Source organism: Drosophila pseudoobscura, chromosome X, assembly GCF_009870125.1.
Source record: "Drosophila pseudoobscura strain MV-25-SWS-2005 chromosome X, UCI_Dpse_MV25, whole genome shotgun sequence".
Classification (NCBI taxonomy): Eukaryota; Metazoa; Arthropoda; class Insecta; order Diptera; family Drosophilidae; genus Drosophila; species Drosophila pseudoobscura.
In genome coordinates this window covers 44,169,542-44,182,508 of record NC_046683.1, presented here as the reverse complement: position 1 = coordinate 44,182,508, position 12,967 = coordinate 44,169,542, and the positions used below count along the sequence as shown (strand labels likewise).

General features: G+C 44.4%; 3 protein-coding genes and 1 long non-coding RNA gene across 31 annotated transcripts in view; 2 read left to right on the top strand and 2 right to left on the bottom strand.

Annotated features, from left to right (window-relative positions):
• The window catches only part of Ank2 (Ankyrin 2), a 69,110-nt gene extending 68,033 nt beyond the window's left edge, over positions 1-1,077 (top strand). For 27 of the 28 annotated variants that reach the window (XM_033383491.1, XM_033383488.1, XM_033383487.1 and 24 more), the window contains one exon: positions 155-1,077. Coding sequence is in view for 2 of the 28 variants with exons in the window: in XM_033383503.1 (XP_033239394.1) it covers positions 155-171 (17 nt within the window). In the remaining 26 variants the exon portion in view is untranslated. Of the gene's footprint in view, positions 1-58; positions 87-154 lie in introns of all 28 variants that reach the window. The other variant, XM_033383485.1, reaches the window with a different exon arrangement.
• Positions 1,078-4,343: 3,266 nt separating this feature from the next.
• On the bottom strand, positions 4,344-5,699 carry LOC26532880 (uncharacterized). Its single transcript, XR_001453089.2, has 3 exons — positions 5,281-5,699; positions 4,726-5,220; positions 4,344-4,669 (listed from the first exon to the last, which is right to left on the bottom strand). It is a non-coding gene; the product is annotated as an uncharacterized lncRNA (long non-coding RNA).
• A 2,169-nt stretch (positions 5,700-7,868) lies between these two features.
• Positions 7,869-10,994, top strand: LOC4812875 (uncharacterized). Its single transcript, XM_001353222.4, has 3 exons — positions 7,869-8,434; positions 8,705-9,352; positions 9,431-10,994. Exons 2-3 carry the CDS (start codon positions 8,725-8,727, stop codon positions 10,483-10,485), a joined length of 1,683 nt encoding a protein of 560 aa, XP_001353258.2. The 5' UTR covers positions 7,869-8,434; positions 8,705-8,724; the 3' UTR covers positions 10,486-10,994.
• Positions 10,897-11,880, bottom strand: PGRP-SD (Peptidoglycan recognition protein SD). The gene is made up of 2 exons (XM_001353221.4): positions 11,821-11,880; positions 10,897-11,704 (listed from the first exon to the last, which is right to left on the bottom strand). The coding sequence occupies exons 1-2, from the start codon at positions 11,878-11,880 to the stop codon at positions 11,036-11,038; spliced, it is 729 nt and encodes a 242-aa protein (XP_001353257.3). The 3' UTR covers positions 10,897-11,035.
• Between the last annotated feature and the right edge of the window lie 1,087 nt (positions 11,881-12,967).

Below are 12,967 nucleotides of genomic sequence, written 5' to 3'. Positions count from 1 at the left end.
CGGCTTTATGTTCTTTGATTTCCTTTTGATTTTTTCCTTTACTTGGTCTTCGATATAGAAGCAGAGCTCAACTATGAAAGAGAAAAGTAATACTCGCCGCCCCATACCAGCATTCCATATATTAAACTTCGTTTTTCTCCTTCTGATCTTACAGACAAGGCGCACGTCTAGAGGAAACACCGATGAATTACTCTCTGGAAGGGCAGCAGTAGCATCTTCACCAGCTCTGAACATCACCGATTTCAAATCACAGACTTAAGACCGAAAATCGAAAAGCAGAATAAATAATTAGACAATTTGACATTTTCCATCTATACACACATTTTTAATGATATTGAACTGCATACCCGAGTTTTTAAATGCAAATATATATATTTTATATATTTATAAAAACTATAAAATCGCGAACATGAGTATGAATATGTCAGGCACTAGCTGTTTAACGCATTTTCTTATTGGCTTTAATATTTAAAAATTAAATAAAAGCGAATGCTTTGTGCTACAGCGTCGTAATGGATTACACCTTTGCTTTTAATTTGATGTAGTTATTACGAGTATCTATGTATATGAACGAAGGATATTATTAAATGAATCGCTTATTATTGTAGTTTAATTTAAGCAATTATACAAGCGCATGTGTAAACGGGGACGTAATCAAATAGTAGTCAAAACCTGGAAAGTGAAATGCTTTTAAAGTCTCATTTTTTTACAAGAACCAAGCAAATTTTGACGCTTGCATATTTTAACATTGACATATACCTAAATATACAATTCGAGAAACCATACATAGATCAAATTTAAATCACATGTACGAACAATATATGGAGATTATTCACTTGAAGCTACCACTTAAAACAGCCCACGACGTGTATCGCTAATTTTCGTAATGCACATCTTGCGTGTATTCGTCAAAATACCTACTTATTGAAAGGATTTAAACGTTTTGGCATCACCACTGTAATGGGATATAAATAAAATAATATTTGTGTTAAAAACATACGAGAAATATTAAAAAAGAACATTATTGTATTGTAAACCACACGCGAATGAATAACCAAATAAAATGCTTAATAAAAATTGCTGTTGGCTGTTATAAAATATCATGGGAAAGTATCTCGATCGGGAATATTCACCAAATCATGAGAGGCGTTGCCCACCAAGAAGGAGCGGAGCTATAGCTGTTAAACGTTATTGTCCTTGATGCCATTTTCAGGCTGAGCGTTCTTTACTTATAAAAACTTTATAACTGGGACAAATTTATCCTTGATCCTTCATTGGGACTCCATAAAATGTTTGATGGATAATGCATAATGTTCTTGCCGGCTACGTAGCTGACGGCGAATATGGCATCGAATATATAGGAGCGCCCACTCTCGTCTAGGTGAAAGAAGAGCACGTTCTTGGCAATGGCTTAGGAGAGGAAATTCATTGTCTTGTAGTGCCTTGGCATCACTTTCAAATAGTTCCTGGCATCCTCCTTGCTGACAGGCTTCGCGGGGATGCCGCCGAGCCTGGGCAGCTCTTTTTGACATTGGTGACTTGTGTAGTGTCATTCAGTCTGACTTGTTCCTGCAAAAGCAGACGCACACTCGAGAAAAAGAGATATCTTGAGTATCACGGCATATCGCCCTCATTATCTAACGGTTTTATAAGGATTTTATCTTCAATATACATACATATGTGAATCGGAATAATCATTTTTTATACCCGATTTGTGGTGAAAGTGGATGTGTGTAACGCCTAGAAGGATGCGTTTCCGACCCCATTAAGGATATACATATATTCTTGATCAGCATAAATAGCTGAGTCAATAGAGCCATGTCTGCCTGTCCGTCTCTTCGTTCGTCCCGATGAGTGCCTAGATTTCAAAGATCAGAGCTGGAAAAACCAAATTTTTTATCCAAGCTCCTAAGATATCACACTGCTACAAGTATATTTGAAAATTTCCCTCGTCCCGTTCGTAAAAAATCACAATTTTGAAGATACCAAAAAGCTAAAAACTCACAACTATAGAGAATCACTATTTCTACCAGATTGCTTAGTGTAGATAAGATCCGATTATTATAGCCAGAAGAAACAAATGAAACTTCAGTGGCCATTTACCAAACAGTAGATAGATGTGCCAGTTCATACATAAACATGTCGCAAACGAACTTTCTGGATCAGGTCTTTCTTTCAGGTCTTCGGCTCTGGCGTTCGTCTACCACCGCGTCATTATGATCCAGCCAGCCCAGCAACACATGGCTTGAGATAGTATTTTACTGTACATACATACATACATATGTAGTAAAGTATAGTTATAGAAATTTGTGTTTTGTTTTTGTTGCTTTTTTCTTGAGGTTCATTGAGGGTTACTGTACTGGTATCATAGGTTATAGGTTTTACGGTTACTGGCATTTGTGGAAAATTGAATATTTTGTTCGGAGTTCGGACGCTTGCCCCACAAAATCAATGCAATTGTTATTATGTACATATATGCTTTAGATGCTAATTGTGTTCAATATAGAATAAAAAATATAATGAGCGGATATATTTAATATATATCATACATGACTTCACAGTGTATAATTGTCCATTAGGGTGCGTACGTTCAGCGTACGTGCTTCGCAGGTGCAAACATTGCCGACGTCGTCTTCCCTCCTGCACCATGCTTTACCTCATCGGCTTCTACCGGGTAAATTTTCCTTGTTTCCCCCTATTCATCTTTTCCAATTCATCGCAAAGTCCCCGCTGGCTCATGCACACGGGGCCACGATGCCGTGAGCCGCTCGGGATATGATTCCTGTCGCGCGAGGCTGTGCCTATTGGCCTTTGGGTCCGGCCACTTCCATGGCGCTTTTCCTTGCGTCTCCACCTTTCCTGCCCGCTCGCCGTCTGTACCACCTCTGCGGGTGATTCCGACGTACCTCCTCGTTCTCGGGGGAGCTCCAAGGGATGTGATCCTGACTGAACTGTGGCAGCCACTGGCCGTTCTGCTGCGGGCCATAGCCATGATGTCGCTACTGTGTCGCTGAGTCGACAATGTGGCGTCCCGTCCGCTGCAGGGACATTATGTCAGCAATCCCATCCTTCATACGCCGCCGAATAAAACGCTCAGCTTCGACACGCGTAAGTGAATCAGTATGTAATTGTGTATTTATTTTAAAATATATCTTTCTTCACAGAGAACTTATGTACCACAGACCGAGTCGTATCCAATTTCCTCACGCCAGATGGAGTCTTATCCAAGAATTACCAAGGCTAATTCGAGAGAGACTGAGTCCTACCCCAGCCAGCTAGAATCGAATCCCATCAGGACATTGCACCCTTTACAAGATCCGAACCCAGCAAACCATCGTCATTCTTCCACCGGGTCATCGACAGCATGGACTTTGACCATGGCAACGAAGGGAGGGGCTACGCGGGCTACTAGATTCTATATAGAACTCATTGTTTTTAGGTTAAAGGATAAACGCGTCCACATATTTAGATAGTAGATACAAATGTTTTCCACTTGTTTATTTATTTGTACTATCTATGTTATGATGAATAAAACTATTGAAAAACAATGCTTGTTGTATCCTGTAACGGGGAGTGGGAGTCCTTACCGAAGGATCAAGATCACGGGGGAGGGGGCATGGCACACCCCGATTGGGCCAAAAATAAGGGAGAAAACCAGATATATATGACTGGAGAAAATATCCTTTATCCTTGGTCCTTTATAAGGAAGCCGCATGTCCCGCATGTAAATCATCGATAGGGGCGCCACCGTACAAAACAAAAAATGTCTGCTCAAATGGCTGGGATACCAAGCAAACAGAAATAGCAGAAGGTCGCTGGTTTTTTTTTTTAATTCCTATTAATTTTATTTCTACGTTTTTCATATTTTCTTTGGCCGCTCAAATGGAGAAAAACGTTAATTTCAAATCTGCGATACCAGGCAAACAGAAATAGCAGAAGGTCGCTGGTTTTTTTTTAAATTCATTTTAATTTTATTTTTACGTTTTTCATATTTTCTTTGGTCGTTGAGAGTTGTTGTTGTACAACAATTGACAACACCAACTTTAGTGTTTTCTTCGTTACTTGCAGCCCGATCTAGTCTTGCGAAGGCTTTTTGTGTTCGAAATAACATCCTTGATCTAATGCAGTCCTTATGAAGGAACAAGGATAAAGGATATTTCTCCAGTCATATATATCTGGTTTTCTCCCTTATTTTTGGCCCAATCGGGGTGTGCCATGCCCCCTCCCCCGTGATCTTGATCCTTCGGTAAGGACTCCCACTCCCCGTTACAGGATACAACAAGCATTGTTTTTCAATAGTTTTATTCATCATAACATAGATAGTACAAATAAATAAACAAGTGGAAAACATTTGTATCTACTATCTAAATATGTGGACGCGTTTATCCTTTAACCTAAAAACAATGAGTTCTATATAGAATCTAGTAGCCCGCGTAGCCCCTCCCTTCGTTGCCATGGTCAAAGTCCATGCTGTCGATGACCCGGTGGAAGAATGACGATGGTTTGCTGGGTTCGGATCTTGTAAAGGGTGCAATGTCCTGATGGGATTCGATTCTAGCTGGCTGGGGTAGGACTCAGTCTCTCTCGAATTAGCCTTGGTAATTCTTCGATAAGACTCCATCTGGCGTGAGGAAATTGGATACGACTCGGTCTGTGGTACATAAGTTCTCTGTGAAGAAAGATATATTTTAAAATAAATACACAATTACATACTGATTCACTTACGCGTGTCGAAGCTGAGCGTTTTATTCGGCGGCGTATGAAGGATGGGATTGCTGACATAATGTCCCTGCAGCGGACGGGAGGCCACATTGTCGACTCAGCGACACAGTAGCGACATCATGGCTATGGCCCGCAGCAGAACGGCCAGTGGCTGCCACAGTTCAGTCAGGATCACATCCCTTGGAGCTCCCCCGAGAACGAGGAGGTACGTCGGCAGGAAAAGCGGAGATGCAAGCGCCATGGAAGTGGCCGGACCCAAAGGCCAAAAGGCACAGCCTTGCGCGACAGGAATCATATCCCGAGGGGCTCACGGCATCGCGGCCCCGTGTGTATGAGCCAACGGGGAGTTTGCGATGTCAGCTGGTCAGGCGCCTGAGTGGACCGCCAGCAGCGCACACACCCCTGTATCAACTGGAAGAAGAGAAGGGTGAAGCCCCCGGTAAGCAATGTGTCCGGTGGCACACAAGAGGTATTACTGGACACCGAAGGGGCGACCCGCTTAAACGAAAGGAAGAGTTAAATAAAGTAAACTAACTAATAATAACTTAATAACTTTACCTGGTGGAGTAAGAGGCGGGGATTGCGGCATAGCAGTTTGTGGAGAGAGACGGTCTCGCCCAGAGAGAATAAAAAATGGGAGAAGAACAAAGAAAATATAGTCAATGGAAAAGATGAATAGGGGGAAACAAGGAAAACTTACCCGGTAGAAGCCGATAAGGTAAAGCGCATGGTGCAGGAGGGCAGACGGTAATGTATGCATCTGCGAATCTCGTACGTCATACGTCGTAAAAAGTTGCTGTTGCGATACACGCTATCGTTGGGGCAGTATCGACTTGATCGCGAAAGCCACCATCGCGTCATTATGAACGATTAGTTGACAGCAGCAGAGCAACTCCAATTTTACTGAAGTTGGTTTTTGCCGAAATGCCGTAAATTGGAAGAGCGTATTTCCATATGGCGCTGAGGAATCCTCAGGTTTCGCGGCCAGGTTTGTTAACAAATTCAGCGATTTGTCTCTACTACTGCATAAAAGACACCCGAAACCGTATAAAATTCTCCTCCGTCTTTTCTCTTTACTTAACAAAAATAATTATTGGGATAGCTTTCACCAGCTCGGCGCTCAAATTCGTCAAGTTTCACCATTTGCTTTCAATGGGCTTAACTTTTTAAAAAAAATTTATAACAAAACACAAATTTGTGAAAAATTAAAAAAAATTAATGTCTTGGGAAAAAAGGATATTATGAAATGGATGAAATCCTTGTAACAAAATAGCCTATTTTCACACATATGTATATGATATATGATATTCTTTTATCGGAAATGGGTAATAAATAAGCAGGAAAAATATGATTGTGGGTTGAGACCTTATTTTTTAACAGTCCAATAAAAAGTAGTCCTTAAAATTAGCCAATCTTGTAGAAGATTGATTCTTCATACGAATAAAGTTATATGTTCAGCCGAATATATGTACACATCGGGGATTATGATTTCCGATCTTGAACAGAGATTAGTTAGTCCATTGTCGACCATAGGGTACTTGAATACATACAAGAATATTATGAAACTTGAAGAATTTTAGATCAGTTTAGGTGGTAGTTTTTCTCTTAAGTAATTAGTCAGATAGATCTATAAGGAGAATTTTCAACACATATATTTCGCCGTTTAACTCGAGATTGAATAGATGTTTTTTAATGTTGGTTCAAGTTGGTTAAGATGAACTCAGTTCGTTCACAGTGAACATTCTTGAAAGAGCAATAACTAGGGCTGCAAAACCATCGATGGCCGATCCATCTGAGTCACCATTTACGTCATGTTATATATGTACTGTTTTTGTATATTTTGACTTTGAAATTGAGTTGACAGTATATTTACGGTAAATAATGGTATGTTTTATCAATTTCATCAATCTATTAAATAAGCATACATATCCTTGTCACTCATTCACTTTCAAACAATTTCGCATCAAACGAAGGCATTCAGTCGATAGTATCGATGGCCGAACTGGTTTCTTCGAATCGGTTACTGGCTCTTTTTGCTCCCTTCAAATCGGTGTATGCTCTCTCTTTCACTTTTTTTGATGTTCACATTCAAAATATTTTCATGTGATGGGGTAAAACAGGTATATCGTACATTAACGGAACCGGTTTTGGCATTTGAAACGGTTTTGAAACGGAAAAACGACGGATTTTTCTTTTGAACCAATGAAAATCGTCAAAAATGTTTGTCAAACCGATATTTTTCTAAAAAAAATCATGATGCTGCAGAAACATACTTATGTGACCACTTCAGTTTTTTACCGTCTGCAGCATGTATGGATCAGACTTATGTATGTGCCGCGTATTTCGCGAAAATGTTTGTATTTGCAGGCTTCAACGAATGCAGAAACTAGTCAGATTCTGTTTTAAAGCAATTGACGATATTTTGCAGCTAGGTCTTCTTACAGAGGCTAAGTATATAAGTTTTTATAAGTTCAGAGGAAAGATGGTAATATTTTCCGCCATTTTCATCAAGTCGTTGAACTGTTTAAATAGGTGGGTCTTAAGTGGGCTAAGTTAGTTTTTGTCATCGGTATATATTTTGGTATATTTCTGAGGGCCAGTAAGTATATTTTATCGCTAAGTTGCCGTCACACTGATTTTCTTGGCATCATGTCTAGCTCACACACCGTGCTAATTTCTTAGTATTTTCTAGTATATATGGACTCACCCTCTTGGCCAATGCACCAATGTATAAATCGTGTAGAAATGCCATTTAGAGCCATATCCCAGTCCACTTCGAATACTTATTCGTGACGAGCATGGAATTCCTGAACATTTACCCCAAAATCTCACTTTTTTCAAGGAAAATGCTTTTAGTAATTACATAAAAATGTAGTAAATATGTAGCAAATGTGTAGTTAGCGTGTAGTTACTACGTAAGGAACTTAATTTCGTGGAAATTGATGTTGACCATTTTCGCTTAAAGCGCATTTTATAAAAAATCCCAAAAAGATGAAAACTTAGATTTAACCAGTCTTGTAGGAAATAAAATTTTGAGTTCAGAGCTGAGGGTCGAATATCAAAAACGAGGAAAATGTTGCAACTTAAATACAAATAATTCGTCAGTATATTTACGGTATATTTATATTTCCGTATATTTCTGAGGGTCAGGCCGTATATTTGATCAATAGGTCACACTGCGTTCCAGCTGGTGGGGCTCGTATTGGGGGAAAAAGCAACATCACATCACCGTGAAAAAATAGGGAAAAATGTGGTTTTCGGGCAAGTAGGTGCTAGGAGGTGAGCAGGGAAGTGGAAAATCGAATGAAAATTCGTTGAAACGCACAAACCCGATATGAAATAGCTGAAATTGCTTTCGTATTTCGTATTGGTACGAGTATCGTCGCACCAAGAAGCAAAAACAGCGACAGAGACACAGACACAGAGGCATAGGCAGTGGCTGAGTGGAAGCAAGAAGTCGAGGCAGATGACCGATGCAGAAGTAAAATCTACGTGCAAATTCGACAAACAGAGCTAAGATAGCAGTTGGGGCAGATATATTGCCGCAAACAGTTCTAATTATACAACAGCCGTAGTGTGTTCCACGACCCCCCCCCCCCCCTCCCGAAGAACGAAACTGGTTATACACACAGCAACGACGACGGACGACGAAGGAACGGGAGCAGCAGCAGCAGCAGCAGCGAAAGGCAGTTCGGCGCAGCGGAGAGTGAGGGTGAGTAAAAATCGATTTGTTGCACAAAACGCCACACAAACACACGACCATACTCTGCATTCGGGGTGCGAGTGGGCGACGGCGGTGTCGGTGGCAGTGGCAGCAGCCGAGTGAGGTGGGGCAGTGGTGATGGTGACAGCTTCTGGTGGTGCGATTTCTGGGCGAGCAGGGGTTCGCCAGATTGCCCAAATCTGTTCCACTGCAAATCTCCGGATGTGCGGGCTAACAAAAAAATCGAATCCAGCTCAAAATGATTTATTTCGATTCCAGGCACTCGCGACTGCTGTTCGATGGACAAAATCAAATCAAAGGTTATTGGCGTGCTGCGCGAACGCGACGGAGGCACGAATGTCAATCGAAGCGGCGGCGGTGTCGGCATCGGCATCTCCAATGGCAACGCCAATGGTGGCAGCGGCGTTGGCAGTCATCAGGTGGGCGTGGGCGTGGCCGCTGCAATTGGGGTCACGCAGGACAATGGCAATGGCAATGGCAACGAAGGCAACGCCCCTGGACCAGAGCGAAGCGATGGACATGCGAACAGCAGTGCACTGGCACCTGGAACCACCGGAGTGGGTGGGGCGGCACGCACATCGGTGCTGTCGCGACCCCAGACATCGAAAATCAGCGCTCTCGACCTGGCCGGCATATTGAACACTCGGCGGCGCCTAGAGTGGACCAAGGAGTGGCTGCGCAAGAACCAGGCCGAGTTCCTAAGCAAGGAGAATCTGCTAAACGAGCTGCAGTCGCGCAAGGACGAGTGCTATCACTTGAATTACTTCCTCGCCATAACCGAGAGCCAATTCCGCTACCTAGTGCAGAAGCTGGAGCCGATCATCAGTCAGTATGCGCCACAGCGGAAGAAGAAATCGTTCAGCGCCGAGGAGCGTCTGGCCATAACGCTCAAGTATTTGGCAACGGGTAAGCGGATCGATCCAGTCTTAAGGCAACTGCACCTCAATAAAATGGTATAATATGTTTTTTTTTCGCTTCGAACAGGTGAAGTGCATTCTTGTCGAAACTACTGCTTCCGTGCCTCGAAATTTGTGATAAACGAAATGATTGCCAATATCTGTCTGGGCTTCTACGAGCACCTCAAGGACCAATACGTGACACTACCAAAGACTGATGAGCAGTGGCGCAATGCGGCCACGGACATGGAGCGCAAGCACAGCCTACCCCAGTGCGTGGGTAACCTCTTCATGCGCAGCATTCAGCTGCAGAGCAATGTGGCCAGCAGTACCACTAATGGGGACGACCGCAAGCGGGCCACCGTCATCTTCACGGGCATCGTGGATGCCGACAACAATTTCCAGTATGCGAAGGTGGAGCGAGCGGCAAACAGTCGCCCCAACGATATATACAACCAGACCACTGCCGTGGAGCTGATCGAGCACAAGATGCACGCCCTGGAGGCGCAGTCAAAGCATCGTAATGGCTACTACTTTGTCGGGGACTCGGTGCTGCCAGCCACCTCATACTTGGTCACCACACGTAACTGGCCAAGGGACCGGTCAGTGCTCGACGCTCTCGAGCAGGTCAATGCTCACGCGGACCAGACCATGCGGATTCTCTGCAACATGTTCCCCATTTTGGCGCAGCCTCTGCGCGTTAGCGACAAGCATATCCGCGAAGTGGTTCTCGGGTGCGTGGCGCTGTACAATTTCCTGCGCAAGTCGGACGACTCTTTCCGCCGCAACAGCGACAGCATCGTGCAGCAGAAGCGCGGAGCGGAGCAGCAGCAGCTGGCGTATGCGGACAGCGAGGAGATCGACGATGACTGCATCATGCTGGCCACCGAGGAGGAGTTGCGTGAGCGGGCCGAGTTCACGCCCAGCGTTGGCCTGACCACCTGTTTCCAGACCCTGTGCGCGCAGCGTGGCGAGACGGCCGAGGGCCTGGCCAAGCGGGAATGGCTGCTACAGCTGCCACTGTCCAGTGGCGAACAAAATGGGACTGCGAATGAGAACGAGAATGAGAATGAGAATGGGAACGTGAGCGGGAGTGCTGCCAATACCAACGGAAGCGGCAGCGAGAACGGGAGTTTATATTAGAGCAATTTACCTAAGTACTAAGTTTACGAATTTTGTATAGTTCCTTGTTTTATATTTTGTAATCTATACTCTGTAACTGCATCGGCCGAAAAGTCGCCGACTATTGTTTACCTCTTGTTTAGCGCATTCTTCTTCTGCATACCATACGATTACCATTACGATTACCTGCGCTGTTCTACCTTCGTTCGTTCGTTGGTTCGTTCGTTCTGTGCTTCTCCTAGGGTCTGTATAGTTAGCTTAGTTTCTTATGGAAGTTCAGGTTCAGTGAATGACGCTATGTGATGTCTCAAATCTCTATTGTGGCCCAGTGCTCCTGGGGAGCTTAGCAATGCGGCAACAACCAGATTGTCGCGCGAACAGCGGTGTGAAAGTCGAAATTCGATTAAATAAAACGGAAACAGATCAACAAAATTAAAATTTTAGTATTCGTATTTAAGCAAGCAACAAATTATACATAATTATATTTACAATAAATGTGTAAGGAATGGTCTTTACGTGTCTAAATCTAAGCCCCATCCCGTCCCTATCGCATCTGCTTATCGTTTTCGTTTCAGATCTCGCTCCAGTGGGGCCACTGCTGCACCAGGGTGTACAATGCATCCCCGGGACTCTTTGTGGCGCTCACCTGGCGGTGCCCCAGCAGCTGATAGCCCTCCGCCAGCTGGCCCTGCCCAACAGCCTGCTCTAGAAGAGACTTTCCAGCCTCCAGGGCCGCATCGCTTGGCGGTTGCTCGTCGAAGTTGCCCATGAACGCGATGCCCAAGGAACCCTCATTGTTGGCACCGGCAAATGCTCCCCGCTGACTGGGGCTTCGACCCTCGTAGACGCGTCCATTGCCGCCGATCAAATAGTGGTAGCCTATGTCGGAGAACCTCTGCCTCGTCATCTGGTACTGCTGCAGATTGCGCATCAGGTTCGCACAGCCCTGATCGTCACTGCAGCCGCCTCCGCCCGTGTGGGCGATCACGGCTCGGGCCAGAGGTGTCTCCATGCTGTCAATATCCCCACTAGCTGGCCGAGCATTCCATTCGGCTCTCGTCACCACCGGGACATCGGCAGCGACGGCTGTGAGCGCCACAGCAAGCAGCACGAACCACGTTGCGATCATTCTGGCACCGTGTCTGTTGATCAACTGGGAGTGATCTGGGCCTAGAGCCGCTCTTATTGGTCGCTGATAAACCGCGTGGCCCTTGGGCGATAGCTTTTTCCCCCCGACAAGCTACATTCATACATATGTACATATATGTATGAACAACACGGTTCGAGGTGATTTTTCTGAGAGTTGTTTGTAAATGACTTCCCCGAGAGGGCTAGCCAAAGAGTCTGCTTAGATACTCGTATGCCATGACGCAAGTCAAAGATGTGACAGGTGCGATCCGTACAGCTACCATCCATATGGGTCGAGGGGATTTTTTGGTCATCGATGTTTTTCAACTGACTTCCATAGAGGGTTGTGCAAAGACTTTGAACGTATTTTAATTACCACCCAGTCTAGGATAAATGAAAAAAAAAAACATTATTCCAGAAAATAGTGAGTACCTTCCCATGAGCGCCATCGCCCATCGCCCATTTCGATTCCATTTGCATAGTCGTATGGGTGTTTTCGAAACTCTTAGAGCAACCCCTGATCAAGTGACTATCGCTGTAAACGTGCTTGTCGCTGATAAATTACTGGGGCTGTGTGGATCACACTTGAAAGTGGGCTAGTCAGGGTGAATCCCCACCGACTAAAGCCCCACCAGCTCCTCTAAGTCTTCCGGTCGGCCTTCGCTCTATTCCAGTTCATACGAAGAAAAACCTCAATTTGACACAGATGTTCTATGCAGTAATTTAATTAAAAAACTTTCGTAATTAAATGCAAAGATAGCAAAAAATTGAGCAAATTGCGAGGAATTATCCAGCGCCTCTGGATGGAAGGAGTCGAGGAGCAAGGACCCTGAAGTGAAATCGTAAACGTGACAACGAAAATGCAAGTAAGCGCCCTCAATTAAAAGCCGAAATGACTATAAAGCGCCATAAAAAAAGGGGGCAAAGGCAAAACCGCAACAGGCAAAAAAAAAATCAAAAGCGAAACCAGAGTAAAACTCTCCTACGCCTGGCAGGAAAACGCGCTGGAAAATGGCAGAGAACCAGAAGAACTACAGCTGGGGGACTGGAATTAACTTAACTTGAATTTAAGCGAGTTTCAACTACTAGGAGAGGGATTTATCCCATCCCCCTCTCCTATTGGGCTTGCTGGAATGGTTATTCGAACTGTTGCCCCAGGTCCTGAACGAAACTAGGCTAATGCCAACCAATCCCTCCTCCCACCCACCGAGGCGGGAAAAACATATTTTTTTCTGTTCCGCATCTGGCTGGTGTCCTGTGTCCTGTGTTCTGGGTATGCGCCCACTCACCAGTCACCAAGGCAGCACCAAGGCAGCACAAGGCAGCGGCGCCAGGCTGGCTCATTTGCAAAATTGTCAGATTTATTTCGCTAATT